General features: G+C 38.0%; 1 protein-coding gene across 1 annotated transcript in view; it reads left to right on the top strand.

Moving 5' to 3' along the window:
• Positions 1–932: 932 nt before the first annotated feature.
• LOC107192133 (teneurin-m) overlaps positions 933–15,609 on the top strand; it is a 48,553-nt gene continuing 33,876 nt past the window's right edge. Inside the window, exons 1-6 of the mRNA XM_015581328.1 lie at positions 933–1,127; positions 1,635–1,662; positions 2,003–2,087; positions 4,732–4,895; positions 8,246–10,672; positions 13,798–14,087. Of these exons, the coding sequence (XP_015436814.1) occupies positions 933–1,127; positions 1,635–1,662; positions 2,003–2,087; positions 4,732–4,895; positions 8,246–10,672; positions 13,798–14,087 (3,189 nt within the window). The remainder of the gene's footprint in view (positions 1,128–1,634; positions 1,663–2,002; positions 2,088–4,731; positions 4,896–8,245; positions 10,673–13,797; positions 14,088–15,609) is intronic.

The following is a 15,609-nucleotide window of genomic DNA, read 5'->3' as shown; positions in this document are numbered from 1 at the left end:
GTGTCATACAAGCGTTGTATACCATTATAAATAAACGATTTTTAATCTTGAATTATTCACACCATGCTTCGTGCAAAATTGCTCGAATATGGTCTTGTAGGAACCCAATATCACAGGTGAGTTAAAATGTATTGCCAACAAAAATGTAGACTTAGTCATTCCTGTAAAAAATGTTCCTGCATTGAATGGTAATTACTTATCTGTAAGTAAACTAAATGAAAGAGGCTTCCAAATAATATTTGAAGGTTTTTTTTGTAAAATACTCAAACGAAAAGATGTAATAGCTATTGGAGATTTATCAGATGACTTATATAAATTGAGGACTATACAGAGGGCTTTACTGGCAGCAGGTCAGCATCACTACCATTCCCAGCACGTTTGGCATAGGAAATTAGATCATAGAAACCCCGAAGCTATACAAGAATTAATAAAACAAAATATGGTTACTGGGATAAAAGTATAAAAGGAAAGATGACGCGTGTACCGTTTCCAGAAACATCTAATCATTAATCCCGTTCAATCCTGGAACTTATTCACACAGATGTCTGCTGCCCTATGGAAACAGTCAATATCTTATTATCAATAATCTATAATGTGCCATGTACAAAGAGCGTTTAATAGTCTCGTAATGTTTTGCTCCATGTAGGGTTTTACAATTAAACATTTATTACCAGACAAAATGTACGTATGACAATTTAAATAACACATTACTTAAACAATAAACGAATAACACTTAAGCGGCGTTTCCATGATTATATCACGTCGCGAGTATAGTCATGGGTAGCCTAGTGACTGACTCGTAGCAGGCCAAAGAATAACGCGTCTAGCGAGCACCGTTTATCTCCGTTGCTAATTACCCAATAATTGGATTACCGTTGGATTAAGGGTAATCCGGGTCAGGTGTCGTGTCACAAGTCACGTAGGCACCTCGCATGACAACAGAACTGAACGGTGAGTGCGACAAGGATGGACGCTTGTCGCACAAAGAGCGCGAGTCTGTTAGAAGGAGACGGGGTGTTAATCATGCGAGGTGGCCCACAAATGGCCTAGACGTTGATTGCGCGAAAACGGAGAAGCACGAGCCGGTAATCGCCAAATTCAGTCAACGATTATTGAAGACGCTGCCTGTACGCGAGCCGCGTGTTGCGTGCGACTGACTCGCCCGACGTCACGGAGCTTCTCGCAATCCAAAACATGCTATTACTTTATTTATTCTACTTACATATCAGTATACGCATAGTGCCCCAAAATTATACATAAATTATTTCATGAAAATAAGAAAAACAGTAAAAATATTATTTTCAGAGATTTTAATGGCACCTTAGAGTATGTTTCAAGATAACGCATAATCCTTTACGAAATTGTAACTTAAACTTTACTCCCAGTTGAAGCTTAATTGGAGGAAAATTAAATCCAGAGTTCATATAATTAGGGCTTGACAAATTCGATCGCCTGGCGACTAAAAATTTCAGCGTTTCTGAGTTCGATTCTTAATAACCTGTTACACCTATATTTCGAAAATTTATGGGTAAGGGAAGGTAGTTATGTTATTATTAACAACTACATATGGCGGGAGAAACTATTTCTGTCACAGATGCTTGATGTCAAAGTGTTAAAAATTGTGTCTTTTTCAGGCGGTCGAGTTTCGTTTGTGTTTGGCGAGTACGATTTGCCGCGATTTATCGATCCCTTCGCATAACCACAATACATCATGCTGAAATAAGATACTAAATTATATATAATTCAAAATAGTTTACTAAGATTTGAAGTTCCAATAAATTACATCCGCAGCTCATGTATTTTTGTTTCGAATTGCGAACGGTCGAACGTCCATGTAGATGAATTATTTCGCGTGTAGAAATGTCGAAAGGCAACGTAAAGATATTACATGTAGATGGTGGATAAAACTCAGGCGGGGAACTGGGGTATCATTTCCCACGAGAAATTCATCAACCTGCCACATAAAAAGTTTTCTTTATCGTTCTGTTTTGTCTTTTTACAGAGATACCGAAGAATGAGTACAACAACAAGAATCAGTCTACAGGGAATAGTCCAATAAAGGTCGAGCTGCAGAATAACATGGACAGGTAAGCCTTTTTCATTTCCTGTTATCGTTTCCAGCAACGAGCCTGTTAGTTCTTACAGAGCGAATAAACGAAGATGGCAATGAGTCGTGGAAAATTTTCCGAGAAACGTAAACGAGTGATTCCACGCCAAACGGATCACTTTTGGACACGATGTCTGGGATTTTTTTCAAATTGAAATATATAATAGTCCATGTGAAAATAGAAGCAGTTTAAGTCATCATTTGGCTGGTTTCAAAATTATTTAAAACATACAGTTGCTCAGATGGCAATTTTCATCGATTTTTATGAAAACTTGATTTTCGTTTCATTTTAATCGTAAAGGATCGTCCTTTTTAAGTAATTTATTACTTTTATACGTAAAATTATTTTTAGAATGCAAATGTAAATTCGATCACCGCGTCACATCTGAAAAAATTGAACAAAACGTCTGTATTCTATGATCTTTCCCCTTCAAAAATCATTTTTTTAATTCGTGTACATAATAAAGTTGTGGTCGGATCAGACTGACAAAGGTCGCGACACCCGGAAGTTCAGGTAACAGCGCTGCCGCGTCGTCCGATCGACCACTTTCCTCCCATAGACTCGGAAACCCGATATCCGTTGTACTATGGATGATATCAAGGGGGTATTCTAGCGTAACTGCCCCTTTTTCAACGCTATTTTCGGGAATTTATTTAACAAGTATTATAAGTTTATACTATATTGCCTGCTTACTAAAAGCAAGTCAAATTTGTGCAACAACGAGTACAAACACGCGCAACACGGCGCGCGGCCAAAATCCAGTCCACACTCAAGCAACATGTAACATAATTTCCACCGAAGACCCTCAAGAAGGGTCGATTTTAACGACCCGGCGCGTATTCGCAGCGCGCAAATGTTCGTGAAGACGGGGCAACACGGCTATTGCGCGCACGAGAACGCTCGGCGTGCATCGTCCACGAAATTGGAAGGAGCTTTCCTATTTTTGTTGAATCAAACCACTCGTAGTGAAAAATAAACCGCTGAATGAATGAATAACACCTATATAGAATGTTCATGTATCAAATAGTAAGAATATGTTTCCTGTTTCCCTGAATATGCATTAAGAAAATAGTATAAATATAATATATGTTTATACATAAAGGTTTTCATTGTTATATAATGTAATCATATTATTGAGAAAATGTTGAGAGATTATATGGTCATATATTCTAACCATATACTCATTTATCACTTGCTTTATGATATTGTTACTATACCTACGTGTAGATAACTTTGTTCGAATGCACATTTTCATGCATTTACTTATTAACACAAATCTTGAGGTCGTTGGTCAATTTTATTATTCAAGGAGTAGTCAGGTAGAGATTCGGCAAGAAAAGGCACAGCAGTCATCACCTCTACTTACTGTTCCTTCGGTAATTAAATTACCCGATTACCTGAAGCGTCGATTTGAAGGTAAATGTACGAAAAAAAGGAAAGCCCCGTCCACCGTTCTGTTAGATTCATAAAAGTACTTGGTTTTTCTATAATTATATAAAATTCTTGTCGGGTCGGGATATGCCTCGACACTAACTTAATATAGTGGAAGTAAGTAGTAATATTTATAATTTATATTATTTTCGTAAAGGCCGTGTCGCTTTAAACAACCGCGCTATTAAAACCGTGTCAACGCATGTAAATTGTTACGCTGCTTTTTGCCAACGTAATGCGACCGCTCCAAATGCGAGCGAGGAGCGTAGTACGTATAGAACCGGACCGCCCTCTGCCCCGCAAAACATTGCTCAACACACGCACTCACAGGGACACGAACGCTCCTAGAGGAATCTCGAGAACTTGCGAATATTTGAATAGCGACTAACCGCGTCTTTTACCGCGCCGAGCAACTGCGCACGATTACAGTTTTCACCCACCCTGACCAGGAGCCGCCATTAGGTTATTGGACATCGGCCGATTATTTGGATTATTGGGATAAGTGTCTGCCGCCCTACGAGAGGACTACACAAGAGTTCTGCATTGGGCGGGCTGAGCCCGCCCGTCACCCGGCCATTTTATCTCTACCCGGACTGACCCGGCCCGAACTATACCCGGCCCGCGCAGGCCCGAACTATACCGGCCCGCGCAGGCCCGAACTATACCCGGCCCGCGCAGGCCCGACGATCCGCGCTGCAAACCCGTCCATACAGTATATTTCATTTCGAATAAAATTCCTGATATCGAGTGCAAAAGTGATCGACTTGACGTGGGATAATCCATGTGTTATTAGTTGCGCGATGCTCACAAGAAGCATAGAACCCGTACAAATTATTATAACGGTCAATGTTCAAACTTCTTGTTGACGTATAAGTTAAATTCTTAACTTTGATTTTATACAGTTCTCACTGTTGAGGCTTTCGGGTGTAAGCCGTGTCCTTGTGGAATTGTTTTCCAATGTTTCGCAAGCATTGCAGCTAGCTTCATCAGGAGGTCGAAGACACTGATACTGTATACGTTGTTAAACTTAAACTATAATGTCATCTTACTATGAACGTAGTGAATTACTCTTCGGAATACCTCATGAAATTAAAATGGAGATTACTCTGAAAAGCGGGACAAAAGATGATTTAAATAATTACAATTTATTCTAGAAGAAAGTTAAACAACATAAACATTTGCTTGTCCACAGGGTACCCTTACCTTACGGCCACGCGCCCTCGATGATCCCTATGAGGAGACAAAGCATCCGTTGCCATTTTGTCAAAGGGGTTGATTGGTGCAGTTGGAAATTAATTGCAATGATATTACTTATGGTCTTATTGTGCATAACGGCGGCTGCAGTTTATGTCGTAGGTAAGTTACTCTACAATTTATATTCGTCGTAGATAGATGCAGATTAAATGAAAAATGAGTGACTAGAGCCGAAATGGATTTGGTGTAGTAAGCAAAATTTATGCTTGTAACGTGATAATTCTATTTCTTAAATTGGATAATTGGTAATTTCCCAATTACAGTAAAGGCTCCACGAGAGTTGGATAGGAGGTTCCTCGTGAGAGTTTCTACTTAATCACCACTGGGGGCGTGGAATTTGTCAAGCGAACAATTTATTGCCCCGCCGCCTTTGTTACGAAGCTCGGGCTTCGGGCAAAAAATAGATTTGTGAAGTGTTGAGGTGATTCGCGGTGTACCGTGAAAATTTTAACGCAGTCTCAAGTTTCAAATTCTCACGGAGCTTTTACTGTACTTGTTTCTAATAGGACATTTAATATTCATTCATTATTTCACTTATGATTTTACATTATATACATACATAAGATACATACTACACTCTTCTTGTATTACTAACTTTTTCAACAAAGTTTTATTAACTCACCAATTCATCTTTGTAAATGTTATTATAAATATATATTTGGAGAATGTTCATACCTGATGATTAAATCTCTACGGGGAATATTCGTATACAGCTGTTCCAAAACGTACAGTTGACATTACTTTATGTTAGTAGTTTTATTATAATTTCATTACATTTAAAAAATTTCAGATTGGTTGCAATATAGTCGATGGAACCTATATTGTGAAATTATAAATTGAAGCGATAAGCGGCCACACCTGTTGATATAGCCGTACTCAGGGTCGTACGCGTCTTACTGTATATATCTTGAATGTCAGGCTGAAAAAGTTATTTGTGAATTGATACTTAAAATTTCTGCCTACAGTTTTTCATTAACACTGTACGGCATAAAATGCCTATCGCCTGTTGTTCGGTAATAATTGCTTTATAGGCCGTATAGGTAATAGTGCTGTATTAGCAAAAATCAGTTCTGAGTCGACATCGGACGGCTTTGGATATGGTTCGAGTTTCTTGTCACTCCCTGATCGCTGTTATTGTGTCTAAACATGTAAACTTTCACGCCTGACCAATTTTACGACCTCCCGACATTGGTTGCACCGACTACAGTCAAATCGCCCTAACTGCACGCAAGGCCCCCACGTTTACTGCTTGCGCATCGTCTCCACAGCTAGGGGAGGGGGTTCGCCTTGGAACCAGCCAAGCGAGTAATGTAACACGCTACTGGCTTCCCTTTCACGAGTCAACGGCTGAACGTTGGGAGCTGAAAAAATATTAATCGTCCGTGTATCGGTGAGGCAACACTAATGTAACAATGAAACTTTCTATTTTTGGTTCCTTGTTAATGAAATTTATATTAACATACTGATGATATTTTTCTGATGAAAATGAAACCAAACACGATATATCTGGACCATTTATAATTTAACCGTAGCGATAATGAAAGAAAATGAGTTATGAAACAAGTAAATATAATTCAAATTATACCGTTTCTGATATTATTTTGATCGGGTAAATTGTCATTAACAAAGAACCAAGAACAAGACAGTTTTATTGTTATTTTAGCGTTGTCACACCGATAGGCGGATTTCTACTCTTTGTCGGCTTTCTTGTGGACACTTTCGGCAAAATACAAAGGCGAACTGCCGACGCTCGACGCGAAATTTGCGATGGGTTGAAATTATGTCCGTCGTAACTGCTCGCATGTTGTTCTGAGTTTCGTGCAATTAGGGAGACTTTACTGTACACTCCGCTCAATGGTTAACACTCTGAGACGTTGCGGCATTACTTTCAAGTTCGACGGAGCATTCGTGTTATTGCTCACGTTATCGCTCTATCCCACTCGCTCTCGGTGTGTCTCGTTTACTCTTTTCGCCACGCGGTGCTATCTGATCCGACTGTGTCCATCGCCGCTCTGACCAATACCCTTATTCCTATCGGACTCCTACCAATCGGACCCTTATTCCTTCTGCATTCCTTCCGTACGTCAATATCTCAGCTCTACAAGACGTACAAGATGAACAACATTCAAATTTGAACGAAGACTTTGTTCAGAACATATTTCTACTGGTTTTAAGGTGTTCGAAATGCATAATTGTTTATGCAGGAGCTGCTGATGGACAAGTTATACAAAATATACATAAACTTCGGAATGTCGCCGTCAGCAAGACTTATCAAATTTATGTACTGCAGCATAGTACTCTTCGAATGATGATTCATCAGTAAAATAATCATTCAGGAAATCGATAGGTAAATTCGTCGGGCAGTGGTGTCGCCCATGTCCGAAAAATTATAAAATTATTTTTACGCGGGAGCAACATTCTTCTTGTTGCACACAATAATAAATGGTACTTGATATAAATACCCATGAAAAAAAGGAAAATTGTTGCGTCTCAAGGTAAAACCACGTAATAACATTGAATAAATCTGCCCGTCGCTGGGTCGCATTTCATCTCCAGGGTGCACCTTCGACAAGCTCAGGACGCTGTCTTCTTTTTTAAACATTCACAACTATTTACAACCAGTAAGAATTACACAATGTAATAGTAATAACTAAATACACTGTTGTATGCAGCGAACTCTCCTCTATTTTTCAAGATTAACTTGAACTTTCTGGCGTTTTTATTTTTCACGTAATACGTCATTTTTGGCTCAAATTGGGTGTTTTTACGAAAGCTCATCTTTTCAAAAACTGAGGGAGATTGAGAAATTCTGTTTACGGATTCGTGATCTGGACGAAGAACTCTATAAAGATCCCTCAATGGATATTGCAAATTAAAAATTGTGTTGAACAGTGTTATTGATAAATTGAAAGTAAAGAAGTTCTAAATAAAAAAATTAAATACGTCTCTATGAACAAATTTGTTACATCTCAGTGATGATGCACGGACCCATATAAATGTGTTTGTGATCTTTACGATGTAACGAAATTTACGATGAATTTATCTGCCCATTTCCTAAATGATTATTTCGCTGATAGTTGAATTTGGATGACGGTAACATTTCAAAATTTGCGTGTATTTTTTGTAACATTCCTATCAGTTCCTGGATAAGTAATTTCGCATTTCTCCTTAAAACATTTAGAAACTTAATCTGGAAAATGTTTTGGTTGGTCGGAGGTCCAAATTGATTACTTACTGTCATTGTCCTTTGTGTTAACAGTTAATTTGTCAAAATTAGTAACGGTTAACTTTAATGAAAAACGAAGTTGTTTCAGAATGCCAGTACAAAAATACTCATAGCATTCATTGTCAAATATGTGTTGTGTCAATTAAAATTTTCCCGTCGTTCACCACCCCAAATAACAAATAAGTTAAGCATGCAAAGTTTCTAATGAACGATTTTCACATTCCAGTATCCAGCACAGTGAACCGGTCTTATCAAGGTGCACAAACGTGTACAGTGATGGTCGGCGAGAACGCAGACACTAAAATGTTCTCTGCTGAAACCAATAAAACGTCCTCGGCAGCAATTGCGTCCTCGTCACAATCCAATGGCAGAACACGGCAACAGGCGTCCTCAGGAGGTAGTATTAACCCGTCGGCTAGCATGTTAGAGCACGTGTACACCCGTAAACGTAGGGATATCTTTAACAAGCATGCGTTGCACCAAACTGTCGCATTCTCTAAACACTCTGAAGAGCTGCCATTGACCCAAGCACCGGAAGAGATCTCGTGGTCCGAGCGGCAAACGATCTCTTTAAACAACGGTCGTTTTGGTAAGGTTGTGCATGAAATAGAGCATGCGGATGATCCTCTGGTGGAAGAAACCACCAACAACGCCGACAACCTATTCGGAGACGTATTCGAACCATCCGAATCGACAGGACCTCTGGGGACAATGCTTGCCCTGAATGTCTCTGATTCTTTGATTACTAATGATTCCCACAATTCGACTCATACAACTGTCTCTGTCGACCAAGCCTCTGTCTCTGCTGCATCTAACCCTCCGACCGATCGTTCGTCCGCTTCATCGTCCTCCACTTCCTCCCCCGTTTCACTTAACCCATCGGTAAACAGACCTTTCGAGACTCGGGCTGAGTATGAGAGCAGCAGTAGCTCGGAATTGACCTGGATCACGTCGAGTGAAGAATACACGGACACTTCCATCGTTGCCACGACTAATTCAGTTACCACAAAGAATCGCGGGTACGATATTAAGGAAGTGTCGATCGATGAGTTTACCCGATCTGGTGGTTCAATGAACGATGGTAACGTCGAACGCACTGGAAGTTCAGATGTCTCTAGAGGTTATGTTAACCAAGCGTCGTCGCCCGATGCAGAGTTGCTGAAGTTTGCGGAAGATATCAGTACTAAGGACGACGTGTCAATAACTCTGAAATCTTCGACCAACGATGACTACGGTAGTGCTAGTAGTAGCGTAGGGTTCGTAGAGGAGAATACAGACTCAATTAAGCAGATTGAGAGTGTAGATACTACGACCGTTAACAAGTTTGATCATCGTGGAGCTTTCACTAGACCCTCAAGTGTAAGTAATTTCGATGAAAACACTGTACCGCTGGAAATGAAACTGAATTATTCGTCAGAATCTTCGGGGGAGGTAAAGACAGACGATATAAGTAGCAAAGAGGGAGAAACTAGTTTGAAAAGTGAATACATTGCGGACGAAGCACAAAATCCTGGAAACGCTTCCAATTTTTCGGACGTCGTGAAGGAAACTCGAGAACTTTCCCGGGAAGACTCCTCCGAGTCAGATATACACAGTCACGCGAAGAGCTCCGAAAAATCCGAGAAACTCCAGCGAGACTATCCTTCACCGATTTATAATTACGGCCAAGAAGAAGTCAAAATCGTAAACCTTAATCAGAAGAGCGATGATATCACGGTGAAAGCCAGACAACACGGCTTCGAAGTACTTAATGTCCCTTCTGCCGTTCATCAAGTCAGTGATCTGCGTGTGATCACTAAGGAAGAGAACGACGAAGAGTTCCTACGAGAGTTCGAGAACAAGTTCCGGGAGAAATCCACCGAAACAAATCACATCGAGGACACCCTCGCCAAGGATGATAATGTTCCCGAAAAGTTAGAAGTTTCCTCTAAATCAGAATCTCCACCTGTTGTTCAACACGTGAATATCGTTGACGTACCTATCGACAAACACTCCGATTCGGTATCCACATCCGCACTATCATCATCTCGCGTGTTTGTGAACATAACAATCGCTTCTGGAGACTCTGCAGCCTGGAAACCGCTTTACGTTCTGTCAGTTTCGGTGCCAACGAACGCTGAATCTTCACGGGTGAACGCGGAGAAAATTCCACTACACGCGAACGAAAACACTCGGGACGTAAGCATGGCAAATGTCGTAAAGTCTGCGGTGATGGAGAACGATAACCGACTTCCTCCACCACCTCAACCGCCTTCGTCCCCTCCACTGCCCATCTGGGCCGGAGGTGAATGCGAATGCTCCTGCCCCTGCATGGGTTCATCATCCGATGAGTGGGACAACTTTTCAGTCATCGAGGAGAATTTGAACTTCTACCAAGATCCCGATAACTTGAGCCTCTTGACGAACGAAACATCTGATCGGAGAACAACGAGTAGGATTGATGGAAAAGGAAAAAAACGGGATAAGAAAAACGAGTTTTCGACGAGTACGAAGGATTCGGTAGGAACGAACGTCGAGAATAATTTCGTAACGACAAAGGAAAATGACGACACCACGGAATGGACCACCACGAATTACCAAACTGAACGTAACGAGCCAGCGTGTTCAGGGGCAATTCCGTTACCCCCTGAACCCACTATACTAATCTTGGAAGGTGAGGCCACGTTTATGGTTGATTTCCAATCTTAACTAATTACGTATCTTAAGCTTTTATCTGTTTCTGTGTGTGGTAAATCCTTCTTACTCTGGTGTGTATGGACTTATTAATCTTTTATATATTCTGCTACGCTGGCTTTTATTTTGCTTGAATTTATGTATGCTGACTCGTGAAAAATGGTGGGTAAAGAAAGTTTAATATTCTTGTACAAGAAGTGAAATAGAAAGATTTCATGAATAATAATAAATTAATTGTTTTATATATTCATATCCGTTATTATTAGTTTGACGAAAAAATTATGTTTATGGTTTTTGTTAACGTCAATACAAAACTCGTGATTAATAAATTGACTTCACTTGCATAGTAGGTATGTATTATTACGGTAAGCAGGCAAGAGATTGAAAAGGTGTAATAGATGTATTAAATATGGTAGAACTAAATAAATCTCACGGAAGAATATAATATTTTGAAACTTATTACACATAATGATGTATTTCTACTTTCAAACTTTCAGTGGTAACAAGCATTAATATTAAAAAAATGTGAGAAATTTGATTAATTGTTTAATTGCCTTCATTGTCTTTCTATGAAATCATATGTATAATTTTCTTATTATGAAGCATATTTTTTAATGTTTCTTTTGATCACCGTCGTATGTTGGATTTTCTTGCCTGCAACATTGATTGCGTTAGCTTAGTAGTTTATGTAATATTTTAATATGGTACAGGTGCATTGTGATTCGAGTTTGACTAAGTGTTCTCATATTTTTAATGAAACACTATTAGTTATAAATTGAACCGATACTTCTATGAATCACTTCTATTTATGTTTTATTATGTCATGAAAAATGAAGGGAACGGAAAGCGGTAAGGAAACAAAAATACGCGAATAGGTTTGCCCAAAGTAGAATCATATGATGAAAGTAATTGAAGTTGTAACTAATGGTTAATTCATGTAAAGTGCTGCACATAACTTTACACAACATTTATATGTGTATCGATGTTACTTTAAGTGAATAGTTAGTTTTCTTGCGAGGAATATTCACAACTACATAATAACGTTAATAAATATGTAAATACACAACAAGAAGTAATTGTGAGTACAACCGAAAACAAAGTTCGGTATGAATAATGGAATTTTGAATACACTCAGAATGTTTTGTTCACTCTTCAAATGAGCATGAAAATATATATCTTCACTTTGGTCGTATAAAAATGTAATGTTTTGTAAATTTGTCATGTGAATTCATTTTATATTTAATCGATTACTGTTTATAGTCTATGTCTAGAATGTTATTCCCAGTCAGCCAAACCTGCAAAGCCAAATGTTGTCCAATGCCTGTTATAAAGTTACGACTACAAGTTTGTTGCAAGATTTGCTATAAAGAATTTGTGTGCACATTGATATCAACATAGGTAGCAAATTGGCAACAACATATGCAGTAAATTGGCTTGCGTAAATCTTGTTCCGGTTTTACCCTCAATTTGACATAGGTCACGTTGCAAGACTTTCTGCCCATTTGCTTCACCATTTTGTCAGCTGGTGGTGCCTGCAAAGCCCAAGTCAAATGCGCAAACAGATGCTTATGGTTTTTTAGACAACTTTTGTCATTTTTGGCTGGCAATTTGCTCGAAACTTGTACACGACTGGTTATCAGGGTTACTCGTGGAACGTATAAGTTGTTATACTGACTGTTTTTAAATTATTTAATCAAAGGTAGTTCACCACTCTGGAGGAAAACTGCAAAATTCGATAATGACAAAATGATAACTTAATCCACTCTCTTTACTGTTACATGAGCAACGACATACACGGGTTTCCTTCAAATTTTAGTTGCAAAATTAAAGCTTATTGTAAATTTTAGAAAAGTGCGCCGATTGGTTGTTTCAGGACTTACAATCCACCACTTGTATAAAAAAATTTATTTTCCACTAATTGTTTAAGAAAGAACAATGTTAGCAATTGGCCAATTTTGAACTTCGCGATCAACGAAAACTTTATACAGGTTATGTTTCTAGATGTTTTTAGGTGTCCGAATGGAAAGTTATAATAAACAAATTAACGTGTTTCGTCGTGATCTGCTTGGGATGGTGATACATCAGCGAAATAATCATTCAAAACATCGGCAGCTAAGTTCGTCGTAGATTGGTGTCGAGTATATCTGAGAAATCATAAAATTGTTGTTATATTTGTACTCGAACACAATAACAGATGATACGTGATTTAATTATACAAGAAAAAAGTAAAATTGCTACAGAAGATCCGCATTTTGACTTTATAATAGCTAAAAATGTCTAAAGGGCACGCACCTTAATGTTTAAAAATGATATAGATTGTAAATAAATTATAGATAAATAAATAAACTATAAAGAAAAGAATTATAAATGCAAGTAAAAGAACATCTAGATAAATGTCGAAAGAATTTAACGATTGAACAAAGAAATTAAACTTATCTTACAAAGAAAATTCGTTAACTCGTAGAGGTCATAAACAAGTTTCCATGCGTCCAAATATTATCCGTGAAATATAATGAATTCTCGTTACAAGACGGGATTGATCTGCTTGTTCAGTTAGATTCTTTCGACGTCCATTTAGACGTTTTTATTTTATATTTAAAATTTTTTATTTATATAGTCATTTCATGAATATTTAAATCAAGTATCAACTGTTACTATCTGTGAGTACAATATCAGTTATTGTTCCAACGTAATAAAAATTTTATGATTTCTTAGTTTTATTCAATATTAACCTAGCAGAAACTTACTGATTTATTGAATGATTATTGTCACCCGAAGATGATGACAACGAAATGCATTAATCGCATGAGTTTTACTGACGGCGACATTCCAAAATGTACAAGTATTTATTATAACTTTCTCATCAGCTCCCGCATAATAATTATGCATTTCAGACTCCTTAAAACTTGTTGATATATATCCTATAGAAAGTATTTTTTGGTAACGAGGTCCAAAATTAGCCAATTTCTATCATTATCTATTGTTTAATTCAAGGGTATCGGACAGAAACTCTCTGATTCACAACGCTTCCTTATAGGAAACTGAGTTTTTGTGCAATCAACACTGTGTTTGCGTTACTAATGTCGTCTTTTTCCGATTACCCAGGTGCAAGAACTTTTCCCGCCAGGTCTTTCCCCCCTGACGGAACGACTTTTGCCCAGGTTGGCTTGGGACAAAAGCTCAGCAAGGAAATTCCACCATATAGTTATTGGAACATGCAGTTCTACCAGTCGGAAGCTGCATACGTGAGGTTCGACTACAACATCCCACGGGGTGCCAGTATTGGTGTTTACGCTCGAAGGAATGCTCTTCCCACACACACGCAGTACGATCTCCTGGAGGTGTTGAGTGGATTTAAGGCTAGGACTACTCGGGCGTCCCATGTTAGTGTTATTGTATGTGCCACCGCCCCATTTTAATTTTTTTTTTAGCAATGATAGGTGTTGGATCGTATCATGAATTTCTGCGTATTTCATGTTTCTGTATACAGGGTGTCCCACCTGAGACCAAACGCCTAAATATCTCCATTATTTTTAATGATACGAGGAATATTTCAAACACAGTTTGAATGGCTTCAGGAGGGTAATAGCATACATGGAATATTTGTTTATGATCTTTTTTTTTCGATATTTTTTAGATCGCCGGTATTTTTGTCCCAGATACCATTTTTTATTGCATTATGTAGCACGTGTTAAGGTGCAGTCAAATATGTCTAACTTATAATCTTGAGGTGAACTTGCCCGTTGATAAAAAAACGAAATAATAAAATGAGCAATCAAAAATAGAAAATGTTTATTAACAGCAACTTACCATTCCGGAAGATCCGAAGAATCGAATATTTACACTTCGTGCGGCTATCACGTTAGAAGAGACAGGGACAGTATCACAATCCGTGATTTATCGATTTAGAGAGTGTATCACCACCGATGGAAAATACGTTCATATACCATCCTAATAAAATTTCAGAATTTCATTATTCTTTCAATGTTCAAGGTCACCTTCAGGTCCTAAGTTAGACATAACAAATACATTTATTACGCGCTACATGACGCAATAAACAAAGTACATGCTGTCTGACAAAATCAAATTATCGTTACGTGCTCTATGATAAAAGCATGATTTATACACTTCATCGGAAAAACACAATTATAAAACACCCGACACGTCGTATGCATCAACTTATAGGTCATTCTTTTCCACCAGCTCTTCTTACGTTCTCTTTCCTATGTACCACCACCCTACACTCATTTCCTTGCTCTCTTCAATGTTCCTAATAAATAAGTCCATCAATCAATCCCGGTAATTACACTGTTCAACAAATTTTAACTTATGCTCGACTTCATAATCTTTAAAAGCATTCATGATAGAGATCTTTATGAGCCGAATGAGAATCTGCATATCATTTTTTCCCACCACGTACAATTCCCGAAAAAATTAATTTTACAAAATTTCAAATTTGGAGGTGTTATGCTTTTTTGCAGTTACCTTTGCCACGAAAGAATTCTCTGGAATCTTCCGAACAAAATGATGTAAATTGTTATTATATTATAGACATCTAAATATGTTTAAATAATAATTAAAGTGAGAAGGATACCGAAAACGCATCAATTTTTTCTGATATTCTTCAATTTAATTCAAAAACTTAGGGTCTAGAAGAAAATCAAACTATAGCATGCGATAGAGTAGACCTTCCTGCTAAGGAAGATGTCGTGAATAAACATTTAAACTTTTACTCCTATCAGTATATTTTCTTAAAAATGTTATGAATAAATGTAGGAGATTCTCCTGATGAAAATAAGTTTCAAATTTTTGAATTTTAAACTGGGATGATAGTTCCGGTCACAATACGTATTATGTTGTATCAATTTGACAGTCAAGTCAAAATATTAATATATTTATACTTCGTGTACCGATTAC

Source organism: Dufourea novaeangliae, unplaced genomic scaffold, assembly GCF_001272555.1.
Source record: "Dufourea novaeangliae isolate 0120121106 unplaced genomic scaffold, ASM127255v1 scaffold300, whole genome shotgun sequence".
Classification (NCBI taxonomy): domain Eukaryota; kingdom Metazoa; phylum Arthropoda; class Insecta; order Hymenoptera; family Halictidae; genus Dufourea; species Dufourea novaeangliae.
Note: the sequence above shows the minus strand (reverse complement) of the source record. Positions and strands in the feature narration are given on the sequence as shown.